The sequence below is a fragment of the Coenobita brevimanus genome, chromosome 55 (genome assembly GCF_032717465.1).
Source record: "Coenobita brevimanus isolate Jiangsu-jjx chromosome 55, ASM3271746v2, whole genome shotgun sequence".
Taxonomy (NCBI): domain Eukaryota; kingdom Metazoa; phylum Arthropoda; class Malacostraca; order Decapoda; family Coenobitidae; genus Coenobita; species Coenobita brevimanus.
In genome coordinates this window covers 56,729,675-56,744,277 of record NC_137008.1, presented here as the reverse complement: position 1 = coordinate 56,744,277, position 14,603 = coordinate 56,729,675, and the positions used below count along the sequence as shown (strand labels likewise).

The window sequence follows — 14,603 nt, the reverse complement described above, 5'->3', positions numbered from 1 at the left end:
GAAAAGGGATAAAGGATGAGAGGGGAGAGGGGAGAAGGGAAGAGGTTGAGGAAGAGAGAAGATGTGGGAGACAGAAAGGACTGCGGTGAAGGGAAAAGGAAGGGTAATCAGAGAAGAGGGGTGAGGAAAAGGCGTTGGACAAAGTGTGAAAGAAGTGAGGAAAGGTGAAAGGAAAAGGAGGAGGAGAGAGGAAGAGAAAGGGGAAGGAGACAGGGGAAAAATGAGAGCAGGGGGATAGGAGAAAAGAAAGAGAGGGGAGAAGAAGGTAGGGGAGAAGGTGGAGACTGTGTTAAGGAAGTGAGAGGAAAAGTTAAGAGGAGAAGGGAGGGGAGGGGGACATGGGATGAGAAATGTGTGAGGAGAATGAAGGTGGAGAGGGGACGAGAGGGGAGGGGTTGGAGTGGAAGAGAGGAGGAAACAGGAAGTGAGATGAAAGGTGAGAGACGAGGTGAGGAGAGGGAGGGGGGAGGAGGGGGCAGAATATCAAGGAAGTGCGCTAAGTGAGGGTAGGACGGGTAGGGGGTCCTCTTGAATATATGGCAAGGAGTGGGGGAGTCGGGAAGGGAGGAAAGGGGAGGGGAGGGGAAAATAAGGTGAGAGGAGAAAAGGGAAGGGGAGAGGAGACGGAAGAAGACGAAAGGGGAAAAGGGAAAGGAAAGAGGAGAGAAGGATGAGTCTTGAGGGGGGAAGAGGGAGATGGGAAGGACGAGGGAGAGACAGGAAGGAGAGGCAGAAAGTGGGGAGAGGGGATATTTGAGAGTGGGGATGGGAGAGGGGAGAAGGGGCAGAGGAGAACGGAGAGGGGAGGAGACAGATGGAAGGAGAAGGGATAGACTGCGGAAAGAAGGTGTGGAGAAAGAGAGAGGGTGGAGGAAGGACAGACAGGAGGGAGAGGAAAGGCGAGAGGACGTGAGTGAAGGGGAGATGAGACATGGAAGATGGTAGAGAGGGGAACAGGAGGTCGAAGAGGGGAGACGAGAGAAGGAAATGGGAGGGAGGGAGGGAGGGAGGGAGGGAGGGAGGGAGGGAGAGGAGAGGAGAGGAGAAGAGGCATGGTATACGGAGAGGAAAGGAGACATAGGGAGGGGGGGGGTGAGAGAGAAAAGACGGAGAAGAGGAGGAAGGGGAAGAAAGGGGAGATGCAGGAAGCAAAAGGAGGGAGGGAGGGAGAGAAGAGGAGAAAAGGAAAAGAAAGAGGGAAGGACAAATTGGGAGACACGAGAGGAGGCGAAAGAAAGGGAACAGAGTGGGCGGTGAGTGGGGTGAAACGTGTCGAGAGTGCAGGAAATAGGGTGAACATGATAGGGTGAGGTGTGTAATCATCCCTTACCACAAAAACTACACCAGGAGGAGAGAGGGAAGCAGGAAGAGGGGAGAAGCGGAAGGAGGAAGAGAAGAGAAGAGAGAGAGAGAGAGAGAGAGAGAGAGAGAGAGAGAGAGAGAGAGAGAGAGAGAGAGGATGACAAACGAGAGAAAGGAAAGGAGAGAGAGAAGAGGGATGGGAGAGGGAAGTGAGAAGATGGGAGAGACAGAGAGAGAGGAAAGAGAATGAGGGAAGGGAGATAGGGTGTGGAGGGTGTGTCAAATAAGGGTGGACGTGTAGGGTGTGTTTTATAATCAACCCTCATCACAAAAACCATATCAACAAGAGAGAGGGAGAAGGAAAGAGGGGAAGGGGAGAGGGAAGAGGAAGGGGAGAGAAGGAGAAAGAGGGTTAGAATGGGGGAAAGGGCGAGGAGAGAGGGAGGGAAGGAAGAGGGAAAAGGAAAGAAAGGGTAAGATGAAAGAGGGAGAAATGGAGGAAGAGGGAGAGGTCAGAGGGTAAAGAGGAAGGGGGGACGAAGGGTTAAAGAGCGGGTGAGAGGGGGAAGATAAAGAAGGAAGAGAGAGAGAGGAGAGAATGAAGAGGGAGAAGAGGTAGAAGGGGGGAAGATGAGACAAGGAAAAAGGGAACGGGGAAGAAAGAACGAAGCGCGATGGAGAGGTAGGGAGGAGAGACATGGAGGGGAGGAGGGGGAATGAAACAGGGGTGGGGGAAAGCAGAGTGAGAAGGATGTGTGTGTGTGTGTGTGTGTGTGTGTGTGTGTGTGTGTGTGTGTGTGTGTGTGTGTGTGTGTGTGTGTGTGTGTGTGTGTGCTAGTGTGAAGGGTGAACATGTAGGGTGAGTTGTATAATCCTCCCTTCGCCACAAAAACCACACCGGCACGACCTGGGAGCCTCTGACCCTCCTGCTGACACTGACAAAGGACAGGTAATGTTAAATAACAATACTTGTCTTTGTTCATACTGAGACTCCACAACTAACTTTCAACTGAATAATATCGTCTGGGATCAGCAGAAATATAATAGAAAGCTTGATCAAGAGAAGTATAATGGGGAGAAAGCGTGACCAAGAGAAATATGATAGGGTGAAAGTGTGACCAAGAGAGTTACCACACTTAGGCTCCATAATTCACTCTAGGCTGAAGAAAATCACCTGAAGCTACTTTGAACAGAATACTATAATTGTTTCGGCAACGAGGCGATTAATGGCAGTAATATTAGCAATCTCAGGCTCCCATAATCACTCTCGGCTGAATGCAATCGTCTGTCTTTAAGTGGTAATGGTAGTCTGTACACATCTGAGGGTAAAAAAAGTAGCATTAAAAAAAATCTGTAACAAAAGGAACCAAAGGCATCCAGAAAAAAGCGAGTCAAAAGAAGCGTTATTGGTACCAACTGTGTCGAGAGGGAAGTTCCTGGTACTACTGATTGTGGTCGAGTGGACAGGGAAGTGGATTGTGGGACGAGTCGATAGGGAAGTAGAATGTTGTCGAGTGGTTAGGGAGGTGGACTGTGGTCGAGCGGACAGGGAAATGCAGCGTGGATCGTAGGGTTAAATAATCGGTCTCAGTTGTTTCGGGGAACACTGAAAAGATTCCGTTTCCGCTGGTTCTTTTTCCACGGTTTCCCCATCGGTTGAAATACCCTGGTTAATACTGTCACACCTGTTATGACGTGGATAACCCTTGGAGGTGGTGGGTATTTGAATCCAGGTGGTGACATCCAACAAAAAAAAAAAGCATAGAGAAGCTGTTGATCGTAACTCAGTATGCTGCAGAGAGAGAGAGAGAGAGAGAGAGAGAGAGAGGAAATAATGCCATATTTATGCCTCTCGACTGCACGGAGATTATTAAGAAAGATAACTTCTATCCACTCACCTGAGACAAGGGTTCCCCGTTGGTCGCTTCCGGGGACTGTGGGAGGCTGGGAGGGGCGAAGCGGTGGTGAGGTGGGCGTATGGGCTGGGTGATGGATGGGTCGAGAGATCGCACGAGGGAGGACAGGTCGCTACGGCCGTCACAGGAGCGACAGAACCCAGCCAGAGAATCGTAGCGTCGGCTCTGCTCCATCGCCTGTATGGAGGGAAGAGGGCACAGTGAGACTAAGCCAGGTTAAGCTAGGTTAGGTAGGATGGAAGGCAAACGAGATTAAGATGGGTTAGGTTAGATTAGGTTAGGCCAGATTAAGTTGGGCTGGGTTGGGTTACATTAGAAGCTCGGTGACGTGGTTGTATTACTATTGTGTCGATGTACTATAGTTTACATGAGATTGTCCCAGCTACTGCAGCAGCATCTAAATTAATAGCACAACGATTAACGGATGAGAAACTAGATACATTGAGGGAATGAATCCTTGAAAGTTTTTGTTCATCATGTCCCACTGTAACAAAAGAAACCAAACCACGTGATCAATAACAACAGATATCAAATCACATGATCCGTGTTCTTTCTTCAGGTAGGAGACTCCAGCACCTAATCCCATCTCACAGGTAGGCATGGGAACTGAAGGGGCTGTGGAAGAAGAGGCAATAGACAAGTGCACTGAACAGGTGTCAGGCAGTGCTCTAACTATACTCCTTTTACTTTCATTTGGCTAATAATTGCCATTTATCAGTCCTGAAAGCAATTAACACTATATTATGATGCTGGTCGCGAACAGGTGATATGAAAAGGAAGTAGACTCACAGCACTGCTTATTCTGCCACTTAGCCACTAGAAAGAAGTTGAAAGGAGACGAAAACATAAGCCACGTTAAGGCGAAAACTACAGTATTATCAGTATTAACAGGATACTAAAATTACTGCATGAACGACATATGAGAGAAAATACTCAAAGACGTGATGTAGGAAAATTTGTGCACATTGCATCCTTTACAAATCTAAAGCTTGACCACTTCAGTATGATGTGATGACGTTTTTTTATATTTAACTCTGGCTACTGAACAGAGGATTTCACCCTGCTTAGCGAAACTGGCTCCTCGTAAAATCTCTCTCCTAAGCAGCGTAAAATCGTCCTGTGAAGACGTGAATATAATAAATGTAATCTCACTGAAAGCGTTCAATAAAATAAAGATGGCAAGATGGGAGAAAATTATAGTATTCATCGATCTGACAAGTCCTTATTATACTGCATATAATTTAGGACTTATTTTCCATAATTAGGAGATAATTATGAATCATAACTGGCCTGCTGCCTGCTGATAAGGGGTAATTTGGGATAGTTAACTCTGACGCTACGATGACTTTTTTCTTTATATTCTTACAATTTCCAGGCGATTTTTTCAGCTATGGTCAGACATCTCATACTGAAGGTATTAATGAAGGCTATATTAATCCTCCATTTTGAAAAGTTTCTGAAATCCTCTTCAGTTCTTCTTCTTTTCTTTTTTTTGTTATTGCTAATACCAGAAATTCTTAATCAGCTTGGCGTGACATTTCGAAGGTTTTATATCTACCTATCTACCTGTCATTAACCCAGTAGCTGTCTGACACCATTACCGAATGCAGTAAAGCTGTCGGGTGGCATCAAGGATAAACTAGTGTCGTCAGAGTCAGATGATGGCGATGGAATAAAAAGTTTGGTGTCAGCAGGAGTAATACGAGAATATATATATATATATATATACATACTTTTTAGTTAGTTTTTGCTATATCCATACAATTTTATTCGGTATAACGCAGACTGCGATCTGGTGCTGATAGATATAACCTTATTATACCCCTTCATTTACACAGATCCTATATTGAAATAGTCTGGTGGCAGCAAGAATAAAATTAGAGGGTATTAGAGGGTATCATATTCTGCGCGTACACTGCGACCTCTCTGCTAGTATTCTGGTGGAAGTTTAGGAGCACTAAAGTCAGGAAGTTGAAGGTCAAGGATTACGGTCAAAGTTATCCAAACGGGGGGAGGTCCGGTGATAATTTCCTGAGGATAGGCGAGATAAAATAGCCCTCTCATGGTCGCGTTTTCTATCGTATTTTATTCCAGGTAACTCCAGACACTTTTTTTTTTTTAAGGTGACAGTGATTACAGGAGCCTGAAAGTGTTAATATTTGTCCCATTAACCCTCTCATAATGCGGACGATTCTAGCACGGCATCCATGCCAGTTAACGCCAGACGATTTCATTCAGCTGTGAGAGAGTCCAAAGAGCCTGGGAGTGTTAATAAGCATGGAACCGGAGCAAATTCCTCCAGTTAATTTTGGGATAATTTGGTCAACTCTCGGGATTATGACCGGAATTATGAAGACGTCGGGAGGTTTGTCGGTAAAATACTGTCAAGAAGCGAGTTAACTTTGGAACTGGGGCAAAGTTGGGGTGTAATCCACATAAGATAAAGGTTATGGGTGAAGGTCATGCAGGTACAGTCGTTCGTGAAAATCAGAAGTCTGGTATTCGGATGGTGACGGAAAAAATATATGTGACGGGTATGGGCGAGTAGGAGGAGGAAAAGGATGGAGGGGGGATGACAGTGAGGGAGAGAGGATTAAGGGAGGGTAAAGGAGGGGAATTTGAGAATGAAAGACAAGAGAGATGAGTGAGACTAGGATGGTGGCGAGGCGAGAGGATTAGGGTGAGAGGGAGACTAGGAAGGAGGACCGGAGCAGGGGAGAAAGGGAAAAAGGGTGGAAGAAAGAAAGCGGGAAGGGTGAGGGGAGGAGTGAGCTGGGATGAGAAAATCTTGTCTCTGATCCTTGGGAATTAGGGGATGAAGGTGAAGCTGGAAGTTAAGAGGAAGGGGAGGGAGAATGAGAAGTGGTAGGGAGAGGAGAATGTGCCTGAAATGAGGGGTAAGGGTGGTGGGGGGAGGAAGGGGAAAGAATGAGTCTTTCTGGATTAGAGTGGGTATATGGCGCTGACCAGTCCTGAAAGAAGACGATGATAATGATGATGATGAGGAGGAGGAGGAGGAGGAAGAGGAGGTGGAGGAAAAGGAGGAGGAGAAGGAGGAGGAGGACTGTGAGATAACATGGTAAAAGACAGGTGCTCATCAACCATGTACGAGTAATATTTAACCAGTTTCCGTTTGCTAATAATGGTTACAACACAGAAGCAGGATATATGATGACAGAGTTTATTCACACAAGGTTCCCTCCTCATACAGTTCGGAGTCGTGGTTGCTTATGTTTCTCTGCATGCTACTGCTGTTGCTGTGTGTTGCTGTTGTTACTGTTATTAATTAGTTACTTTGAGGTGCTGTTATGATGCTTTTGTTGATGCTGATACTGTTAAAAGTGCAGTTGCCAATATTTTCTTTTCATATGGTTCGGAAATTATCCATGAGTTTTATGCACAAATATAATTCTTTTTGTGTTTACAGCAAGAGAATAAACCTAGTGTTTCTAATGTTAGTTGATGTTATTATTCCTAGTTGCTTACGCTTGAGACAAAATCTTTATTAATATTTCTCGTGATAACTTTGTTAGCTCAGATAACAGTGGGGTTAACAGTGCATTTGTTTTTGCTGTTATTGTAGCTGTTGTTTTTGTTGCTGATGATGATGAGAGAGAGGATATTTACGTTGGTGATAATATTAATCTTGGTGCTGCTGTTGTACTCTTGTTCTTAATAGGTTTAGTGCTCTGTTTACTGATGCTATTCCTGATGTTTGATACCATAGTGAATATAAGGCTGTTGCTTCACCCATTTTCCCTGGTTTTGTATTTTCACAAAATTTTGTAAGAGGTAAATAGCTACATAGGAAATTTACATGTGAACAAGTTACCTAAAATGGGACAGTGTGAAAACAAGTTACCTGTTTGTAAGTACCTGTAATTAAACTATCTGTAAATAAGTTACCTGTGAAAAAGTTACTTGAGTATAACCTGCCAGGAGATAAGTTACCTGTGAATAAGTTATCTGAATAATTAACCTGTAAAAAGTAACGGTAAGTTACGTGTAAATGAGTTATCTGTGAATAAGTTGCTGGATATAAATGTTTGGGAATAAGTTATCTATAATGACTTGCAAATGAGATGCCTGAAAAATAGGTTATCAGAGAGTTACCTGATATAAGAGATTTGAAAATGTTACGTGGAAGCAAGGTACAAGGAAACATTGCCTCTCAGTAAGCTACTTGATTAAGTTACCTGTAAATACATTACCTGGAAAATATTACCTGAAGCATAGTTGGATCTGACTTACGAGTATGTTTAATTAAGGCGGTACCATTGGCGTGCAAAGACAGCGGGCAGAGGTTAAGTTGAAAGAAAAAAAAATGGGGAGGTGGGCACCACACCCCTTGCAGGTTACTTCTACTACTACCACTGTTACTGAGAGAGAGAGAGAGAGAGAGAGAGAGAGAGAGAGAGTCCAAGAAGGCAATTTACAAATGTGCAAAGAACTAGGCTACCAGTTTCGTATATTAGCATGGGTAAATTGTAAAGTCAATACTAACAAAGTTCAATTGTGTAGAATATTCAGTTCGTCCTATAGAGGCGTTTTCTATGAGTGAAGCCATTTTCTGCAATAGATGTTTGATGATCTTAGGCAGAGAAAACGACTATGTTTAGGAAAACCTAGATAAAATATTCAACTGAACGTCGTTATTTTTTTCCCATTTGTTTTATTACTTGAAGCAAATTATATAACTGTGGTTCTCTGCACACCTGAACACCCAAGTTTAATGAGTCTGGTATCTACACTTACCCTTTTCATACAAAACATCCTGCCTTATATGACTAAAATCGTTCGGTGGTGGCGTCAACACAACTTCAGTCATCCTACTGCCGGGGAAAATGGAAATAATTTCTAACGTTCTTACCACGAGAAGTCTATCTGGCAAGGTAAATAAACTCGTCTGGTCGTAGAAGGATTTATAAAGAGCCACTATTGCAGCGAAAGGCTCAGGGTCAGTTGCTGCTGGATTTTTTCTGTGCCATTTTACTCATCCGTTGTTTCCACTCCACTCTCGATCATCCACTTTCCACCCATCCTTCACTCTTCCACCTTCAGTCTTCCACTCAGACTCCTCGTCCATGGCTCCACCTCTTTAATTTCCACCCTTAATTCCAACATTGCGATGACTTTTTTTTTTTTTTAATATTTATTCTTGCTGCTACCGGAAGATTTATATTAAGCTTAAGAGAACCCTGTGGTAATAATGGGTAATAAAGAGAAGAATTAAGGCCGTTCCTAACCCCGCCTGATCGAAAAACCTCTGCCCAGTTAAATCTAATCGTTTAATGTTAACAGGAAAAAAAAATATGAAACGCGTCCTTATAGTGAGGTGATTAACGCCTTCATTATCGGTCTTACACGCTTACCAATTTACCATCAGTCTCACTTTTCCACTCCACCTCCTCCACTCCTTATCTCTGCAGCCTCACTCCAACTCCACTTGTTCCACGGTTCATCCATCTACTCTCATTCCTTTACCCTCATTTTCTTACACACACACACACACACACACACACACACAATTCTTCCACCTCCACCCTTCCACTCTCATTCTACCTTTAAAGACTCCATCCCTCATCCATCCACCACTTGATTGTCAATTTGGTACCCTAAATCTTCCACTTCCATATCCACTCCAATCTCATCCATCCATCCTTCATCTTACACCCATTTTCCTCCACCTTCACCCTGTCACTCTCATGCTTGCACCTACATCCCATCCTACACCCTCTCAACCTTATTCTTACCTTCTCTTCCCTCCACCTTAAATTTACACCCATACTCCTCCGCCCTCATTCTTCCACTTTCTTCTACCTTCTCTCCACCGCTCATTCTTACATTCTCACTCCTCAACCCCCATCTGACACCGAACGGCGGATTGACTAAGATAAAAACAGTCGCCATTAGGATGGAGAGATTAATATATGATGAAATGCATTGGAACTTTCCTTTCTGCACAAAAGTTTAAACTCTGGCTTCACTGTTCTATCCTCCCTTCGTACACTGGGAGAACAGGGTGTACACTCGATCAAAAAATGTTGGTGTACATTTCGCGCGAAAGTCTGACAGCGCGACAGTGGATATTGCAAAATGTCCGTCAGCCCTACACGAAGTTAGTAGTCCTGCTTTCATGAGGATGCACGTTATTGCTGGCGTATGGCATTTTTTTGTTTAATCTGTAGTAAATATTGCTGTTATAAGTACAAAAATGTCAAAGTACATAAAGTTTCCTTAGACGTTCTGAAGTGTATTGATCAGATAATAATTTTCACACTTTCCAGGTTCCAAAAAGAAAGATATATTCACGTTTATCTGCATCTTTTCTCTGAGGATGTGAGTATAATCGTAAGTAAAAAATGGACAGACAATTACACAGCTACAGAATATATATGAACAGTTACATGTAGTCGCCTGAAGACAACTGCACATACACAGATAGCCTTCATAACCCGGAACTTAAGATTAATTCATTTAAATAGACAAAGCAAATGCATTAATACCCCTTAACATAAAATAACAACTGTGGATGAGGTAACGCGAGTGGTAGAGCGTGTGAGTGGCTGACCTCTGACCCTGAGTTATGACCTGGCTGACCCCTAAGCGACAACTGACATCTGGATAATATGACTCCTTGATGATTCGTTACCTCTGGGTGATCCTTGACTCCCTGATGACCCTTGATCCTAGAACGCCCTCTGACCCTCAGATGACAAGTGACCCCCCATTGACTTCTGAGCCTCATATGGCCTCCAGTTCCCAGTTAACCTCTGATTCTCAATTGACCCCTAACCTCCAGATGACCTCTCTATACCCCTGGTACCCTCTGACCCCGGATGATCTCTGACCCCCCAAATGACCCTTGATTCCTGTATGAACATGACCCTTAAATGACCTGGACCGTTTGATGGCCTCTGCCAAATGACTTGACCCCATATGACCCTAGCCGTGCCCCTTACTCACCTTGGAGGCCACAATGTCGGCGCCCTGCAGGATACACTCGGCCACCACTCCGCTCACGTCCAGGTATACCGTCTCCAGCTCCTGTGGGGGGACAGTACAGTCAGGTTGGGTCAGATCAGGTCACACTACACTAAGACACAGCCATGAACGAAAGTTAGGCCACAATCCTATGACTGCATTGTGCCTTGCTTCCCATGTTTTTCTCATTCCTCCCCAAACGTCAAAGTATCCATCCTTCTCGTATTCGTTTGCTGTGATTCAAAATACCATCACATAATAACATTTAAGTTTTATTTTTAACACCTTCCACTGAGACACTTAACAGAATAATGTCGGCGAACTTCTGCCCATCGTTGTACATGAAATACACTACACCAGGTACAGTCGGCATCAAAAGTCCTGCTGCCCATCCCACCTCTCTCTCCACAGACTAGGAAAATCAGTGTGGTTCATAAGTGGCAAAAGAAGCTTATAACCCTGCTCTGAGGCCAAATGAAAACAGATCAGTGTCGGTTGTGGCAGATTCACCTTGCTGGATTTCACTGTGCATGGAGGGAAGAGCAGAAGGGCGACAGGACTTTTGATGCCCACCGTACACGAATGACGCTAAGTTACGGACATAAATATCGATTCACTTCTTAAGAATGAATAAACAGCTAATAAGTAACGATTTGCAAACAGTGATGCTGCGATTCTAGGAGGTCCAAAACATTCCAAAACACGATGTAAGAGATTTATAACTGTTCGACTGATACTGTGGAATGAAATTATTGTTTGTAATTGCACATGCACTACACTGTCAAGAACGCATCATCATCGTCTTCATCATCATCATCAAGTCTTTTCCCAGCTAAAGATGGGGTGACGTAGGATCCTTTAAGAGGGAGAGAAAATTCGAAAGCGGGAGAACTACGAACATCATGGCCAGTGAAATGAACCACATAATACCTCAGGTCACGTAATACCAGCCACACTTCACCTAGAACACACTACACCAGGTACACTAAAGGAGACACACACTACACAGGTACACACAACACCAGGCGCACTAAACCACGTACACCACACTAGATACTCCATCGACCAGACAAGATGCACACTATGCAAGTACACATACACATGACAGAGGTACACTACTCCAGTTACACAGATAATACTATACACGAAGTTGCGATCATTAATTTCTTTATGTTTTATTGATAAGCACCAATGAAGCGAGATTATAACCCATCTGATTAAATGTTTGTCATTAATATAGGTTTCTCTCATCAGGTTTCGACACGGTGCTCTGGGTTTCTCCTGAGCAAATTGCCTGAAGTACAATGCAAGTCTGGTAAGGCCAAAGGGTTAATGGCTGCGTCTCGCAAACCGTGAAAAACAGCATGATTGCTATGAGAAACACCACAAACATTCCTACCATGCAGGCCAAGTTGCCATGCAAATAATGAACATACTACATATTTATCTGCCCCGTAGACGTTAGGTACACAGGAGTGGCATGTGCTTAATTTCTCGTTGCTATTCCTGCTACGTGTACGTTATATACCATTCAGTAAAACCCCCAACGCTCTCAGGAACGGCGTCAATATCCAGAAATATACTACAATCTCTTTACGGGTCACCCCCGAAGCAATTCCTTGCCCATTTTCTGTGGTGATAATATTCCATTCTCCCAAACGGCTGGGATTCATGGGGAAACTATGATATCTTTACAACACTGTTTTCCTTAACGTAATATTCTACTTAGTCCTGCTTAGCTTATAGCAATCCTGTTCCCTTAAGTGTTGAGGCTTGTACTGTAGGGTAAATTAAGAAGAGCTAACTAAAAGAATAAATAAACAACTTTTCTTCGGCGACAATGCAAAAATCAGTATATAATCTATCAGGATATTCTCACTTGTGATTTTCTTGACATATGAGTTCATTTTCCTTGATTCTGCATGCCTATAATATCATGGGTAATACAGTTAAGATGATGATGATAATGATGATGATGATGATGGTTGTGGTGGTAGTGGTGGTGGTCGTGGTGAAAATGATAATGGTAAAGATTTTCTTGAGGGAGTGCCGAATAGCAAAGTGGAAATGTGAGGATGGGATAAGCGTGAGGATGGGGTGAGGCTGAGGGTGGAGAGAGGGTAGGAGTGGGATAGGCAGGGTGCAATTGAGGGTGGAAGGATGGGTGTGGAAGGGTGCTGAGCGTGGAGGAATGCGAATGGAAAAGGAATTGGAAGGGTGTGCGTGGATGAATGAGGTGGGAGGGTGCTGGATGAGGAGTGAAGGTGGAGGGGTGAGGGCGGAAGGGTGGTGAGGGTGAAGGAAGAAGAACAGGGTGAAATAAAGAATTGTAAATATGGAAGAATGAAAGCGGAGAGGCAAGCGTGAAAGCATGGAGTGTGAGAAGTATGGATGTAGGGGTTAGGGGGGAAAGAAGGAAGAAGAGAGCATGGAAGAGTGATTTCGGAGGGGAGAGAGCGGAAGAGTGATGGTGGAAGGATGTTAAGAGTGGAGAAATGAGACTTGAATGAAAACAGAAGAGTGAGGGAGGATGAGACTGAAAAAAGTGACGCTAGAGACACGAGTGTGGAAGAGTCAGAATGAGGAGATAAAGATAAAAAAGCAATGTTTCCGAAATGGTTCTTTATCCCTCCCAGTTCACTGTTGTTTTCGTTATTAATATCAGTCCCGAGGGTGAAGAAATGAAGGTGTCGCGGTGGGTGAAGAGGCGAGGGTGATGGAGTAAAGCTGACAGGAGTGACAGCGAAGTAAGATTGAAAGGGTGAAGCTGACAAGAGGAGAGCCCAGAGGCAGTGAATGAGAGCAGACTGGTAAGAGTGAAAGAGTGAACGTGAAATGATGATCTAAAGGCAATGTTTCTGAAATCTTACTCTGTGTCCCTCCCAATCCTCTCTCTTCACTAGCAATATCCGTCTCCTTGCCTCTGGGTTACTTCTTTCTCTTCAGGTTTCTGTGATTTCCCTCGGGTAGGTTCACACACACAGTCGTATTCTTGTAGGATTAGGAGGCTCCCCAGTACCTCTATAGTCTTTCCAGCTGACAGTATTTCTTTATGTGGTACTTTTTTTTGGCAGTGTCCTTATATTCTTCTCATGTTTGCGTCTTCTCTCTCGTTATATTCCAGCTCTAAATTTTATCTCATCTTTCTCTTCCCCATTCTCTTCCTCTTCCACATTTCCTGATTCTCCTTCTTCTTCTTCCTCCTCTTCTCCTTCTTCTTCCAAATCTTCCAACCGTCACCTCCTCCTCCTCCCCCTCTATTTCTTCCCGTATTCTCCTACTCTTTTATTAATCTTCATGTTTGCTTCTCCCCTCTTTACTCCAGCTAACAAGAGATTTTATAAAGTCGAATGAGTCACGGGAGCCTGGGGGTATGAATACTGGTCTTATCAATCGTTTTATGGCCGGGACAACTCTAGTATTCTATTGCAGGTAACGTAAAACCATTGTATTCAACTCGAGAGAACCATACGGGGCTTCGTGTCAAATTTAATTAATATACAAGAGAACATAAACCCCTTTAGCACGATACCGACTGCGTGATTGCATCTTTGCTGCCGCCAGATGATTTCCTTTAATAATTGGCGCAGATTTCTTCTTTATTGGAGGGAAAGGGATGAATTCTAAGACTAAAAATGTAGAGGGAAAGGCAAGATGTTATTTAAGAAGCATGAAATTACTTGCAGCATAATCCAACACCGCTGCATCATCACAATGGCGCTCATTTAAAAAGCATAGTTTGCTTCGTTGGATCAACTTACATTTTCTTATGTTATCACAATTTCTGCAACTTCCATGTCCTGTTTTTTAAAATACTTTTTTTTTTTTATATTAAACTAATATTCTATAGATAATTATTGGTTTAACTTTGCATTTTTTGAGAATTCCTGGCACTGGAAAGGGAGGGATGATTACACAGGATATCTCCCCGCAAAATCGTAAGGAGGGATTTATTCACCAATCCCCTTTTGATCTACTCCCACGTCTTTAGCTTGCGTGAGATAAAGGTCACTTTTATCCATCCAAGTGCGAGAGGCCTTTCCCATTTTAATTAAAATGGTCTTGTTGCCAGAGTAAAATAAATCATTTAACACCATTTTAACAGGTTAATGCTTTCAGTACGATAGTGCCTTTTTTATTCTTGTTAACCCCTGGCGATAATTATTCAGGTTAGGAGAGGCCTCTCGTGCTAAAAAGGTGAAGGGATAATATGCAAATAAATCACCAACGAGGAAATATTTATGAGGTTCTCTAAGCCTACAATAATAAGACTCGTTCCCCGATCACCTACTCTTTCTCCCCCACCTCCAGCAATTCTCCCACTCCTTACATTTTTATTTATTTATTTATTTTTTTGAAAATTCACCGACCACTGCTGTTGTAGACTGTCAGTGTTCTTCT

The 14,603-nt window shown here is 43.6% G+C and overlaps 1 protein-coding gene across 1 annotated transcript in view; it reads right to left on the bottom strand.

Moving 5' to 3' along the window:
* Stacl (SH3 and cysteine-rich domain-containing protein) overlaps positions 1 to 14,603 on the bottom strand; it is an 852,472-nt gene that overhangs the window by 285,336 nt on the left and 552,533 nt on the right. The window contains exons 5-6 of the mRNA XM_080273553.1: positions 10,185 to 10,265; positions 3,201 to 3,395 (exon numbers count right to left, since the gene is read on the bottom strand). Of these exons, the coding sequence (XP_080129679.1) occupies positions 3,201 to 3,395; positions 10,185 to 10,265 (276 nt within the window). The remainder of the gene's footprint in view (positions 1 to 3,200; positions 3,396 to 10,184; positions 10,266 to 14,603) is intronic.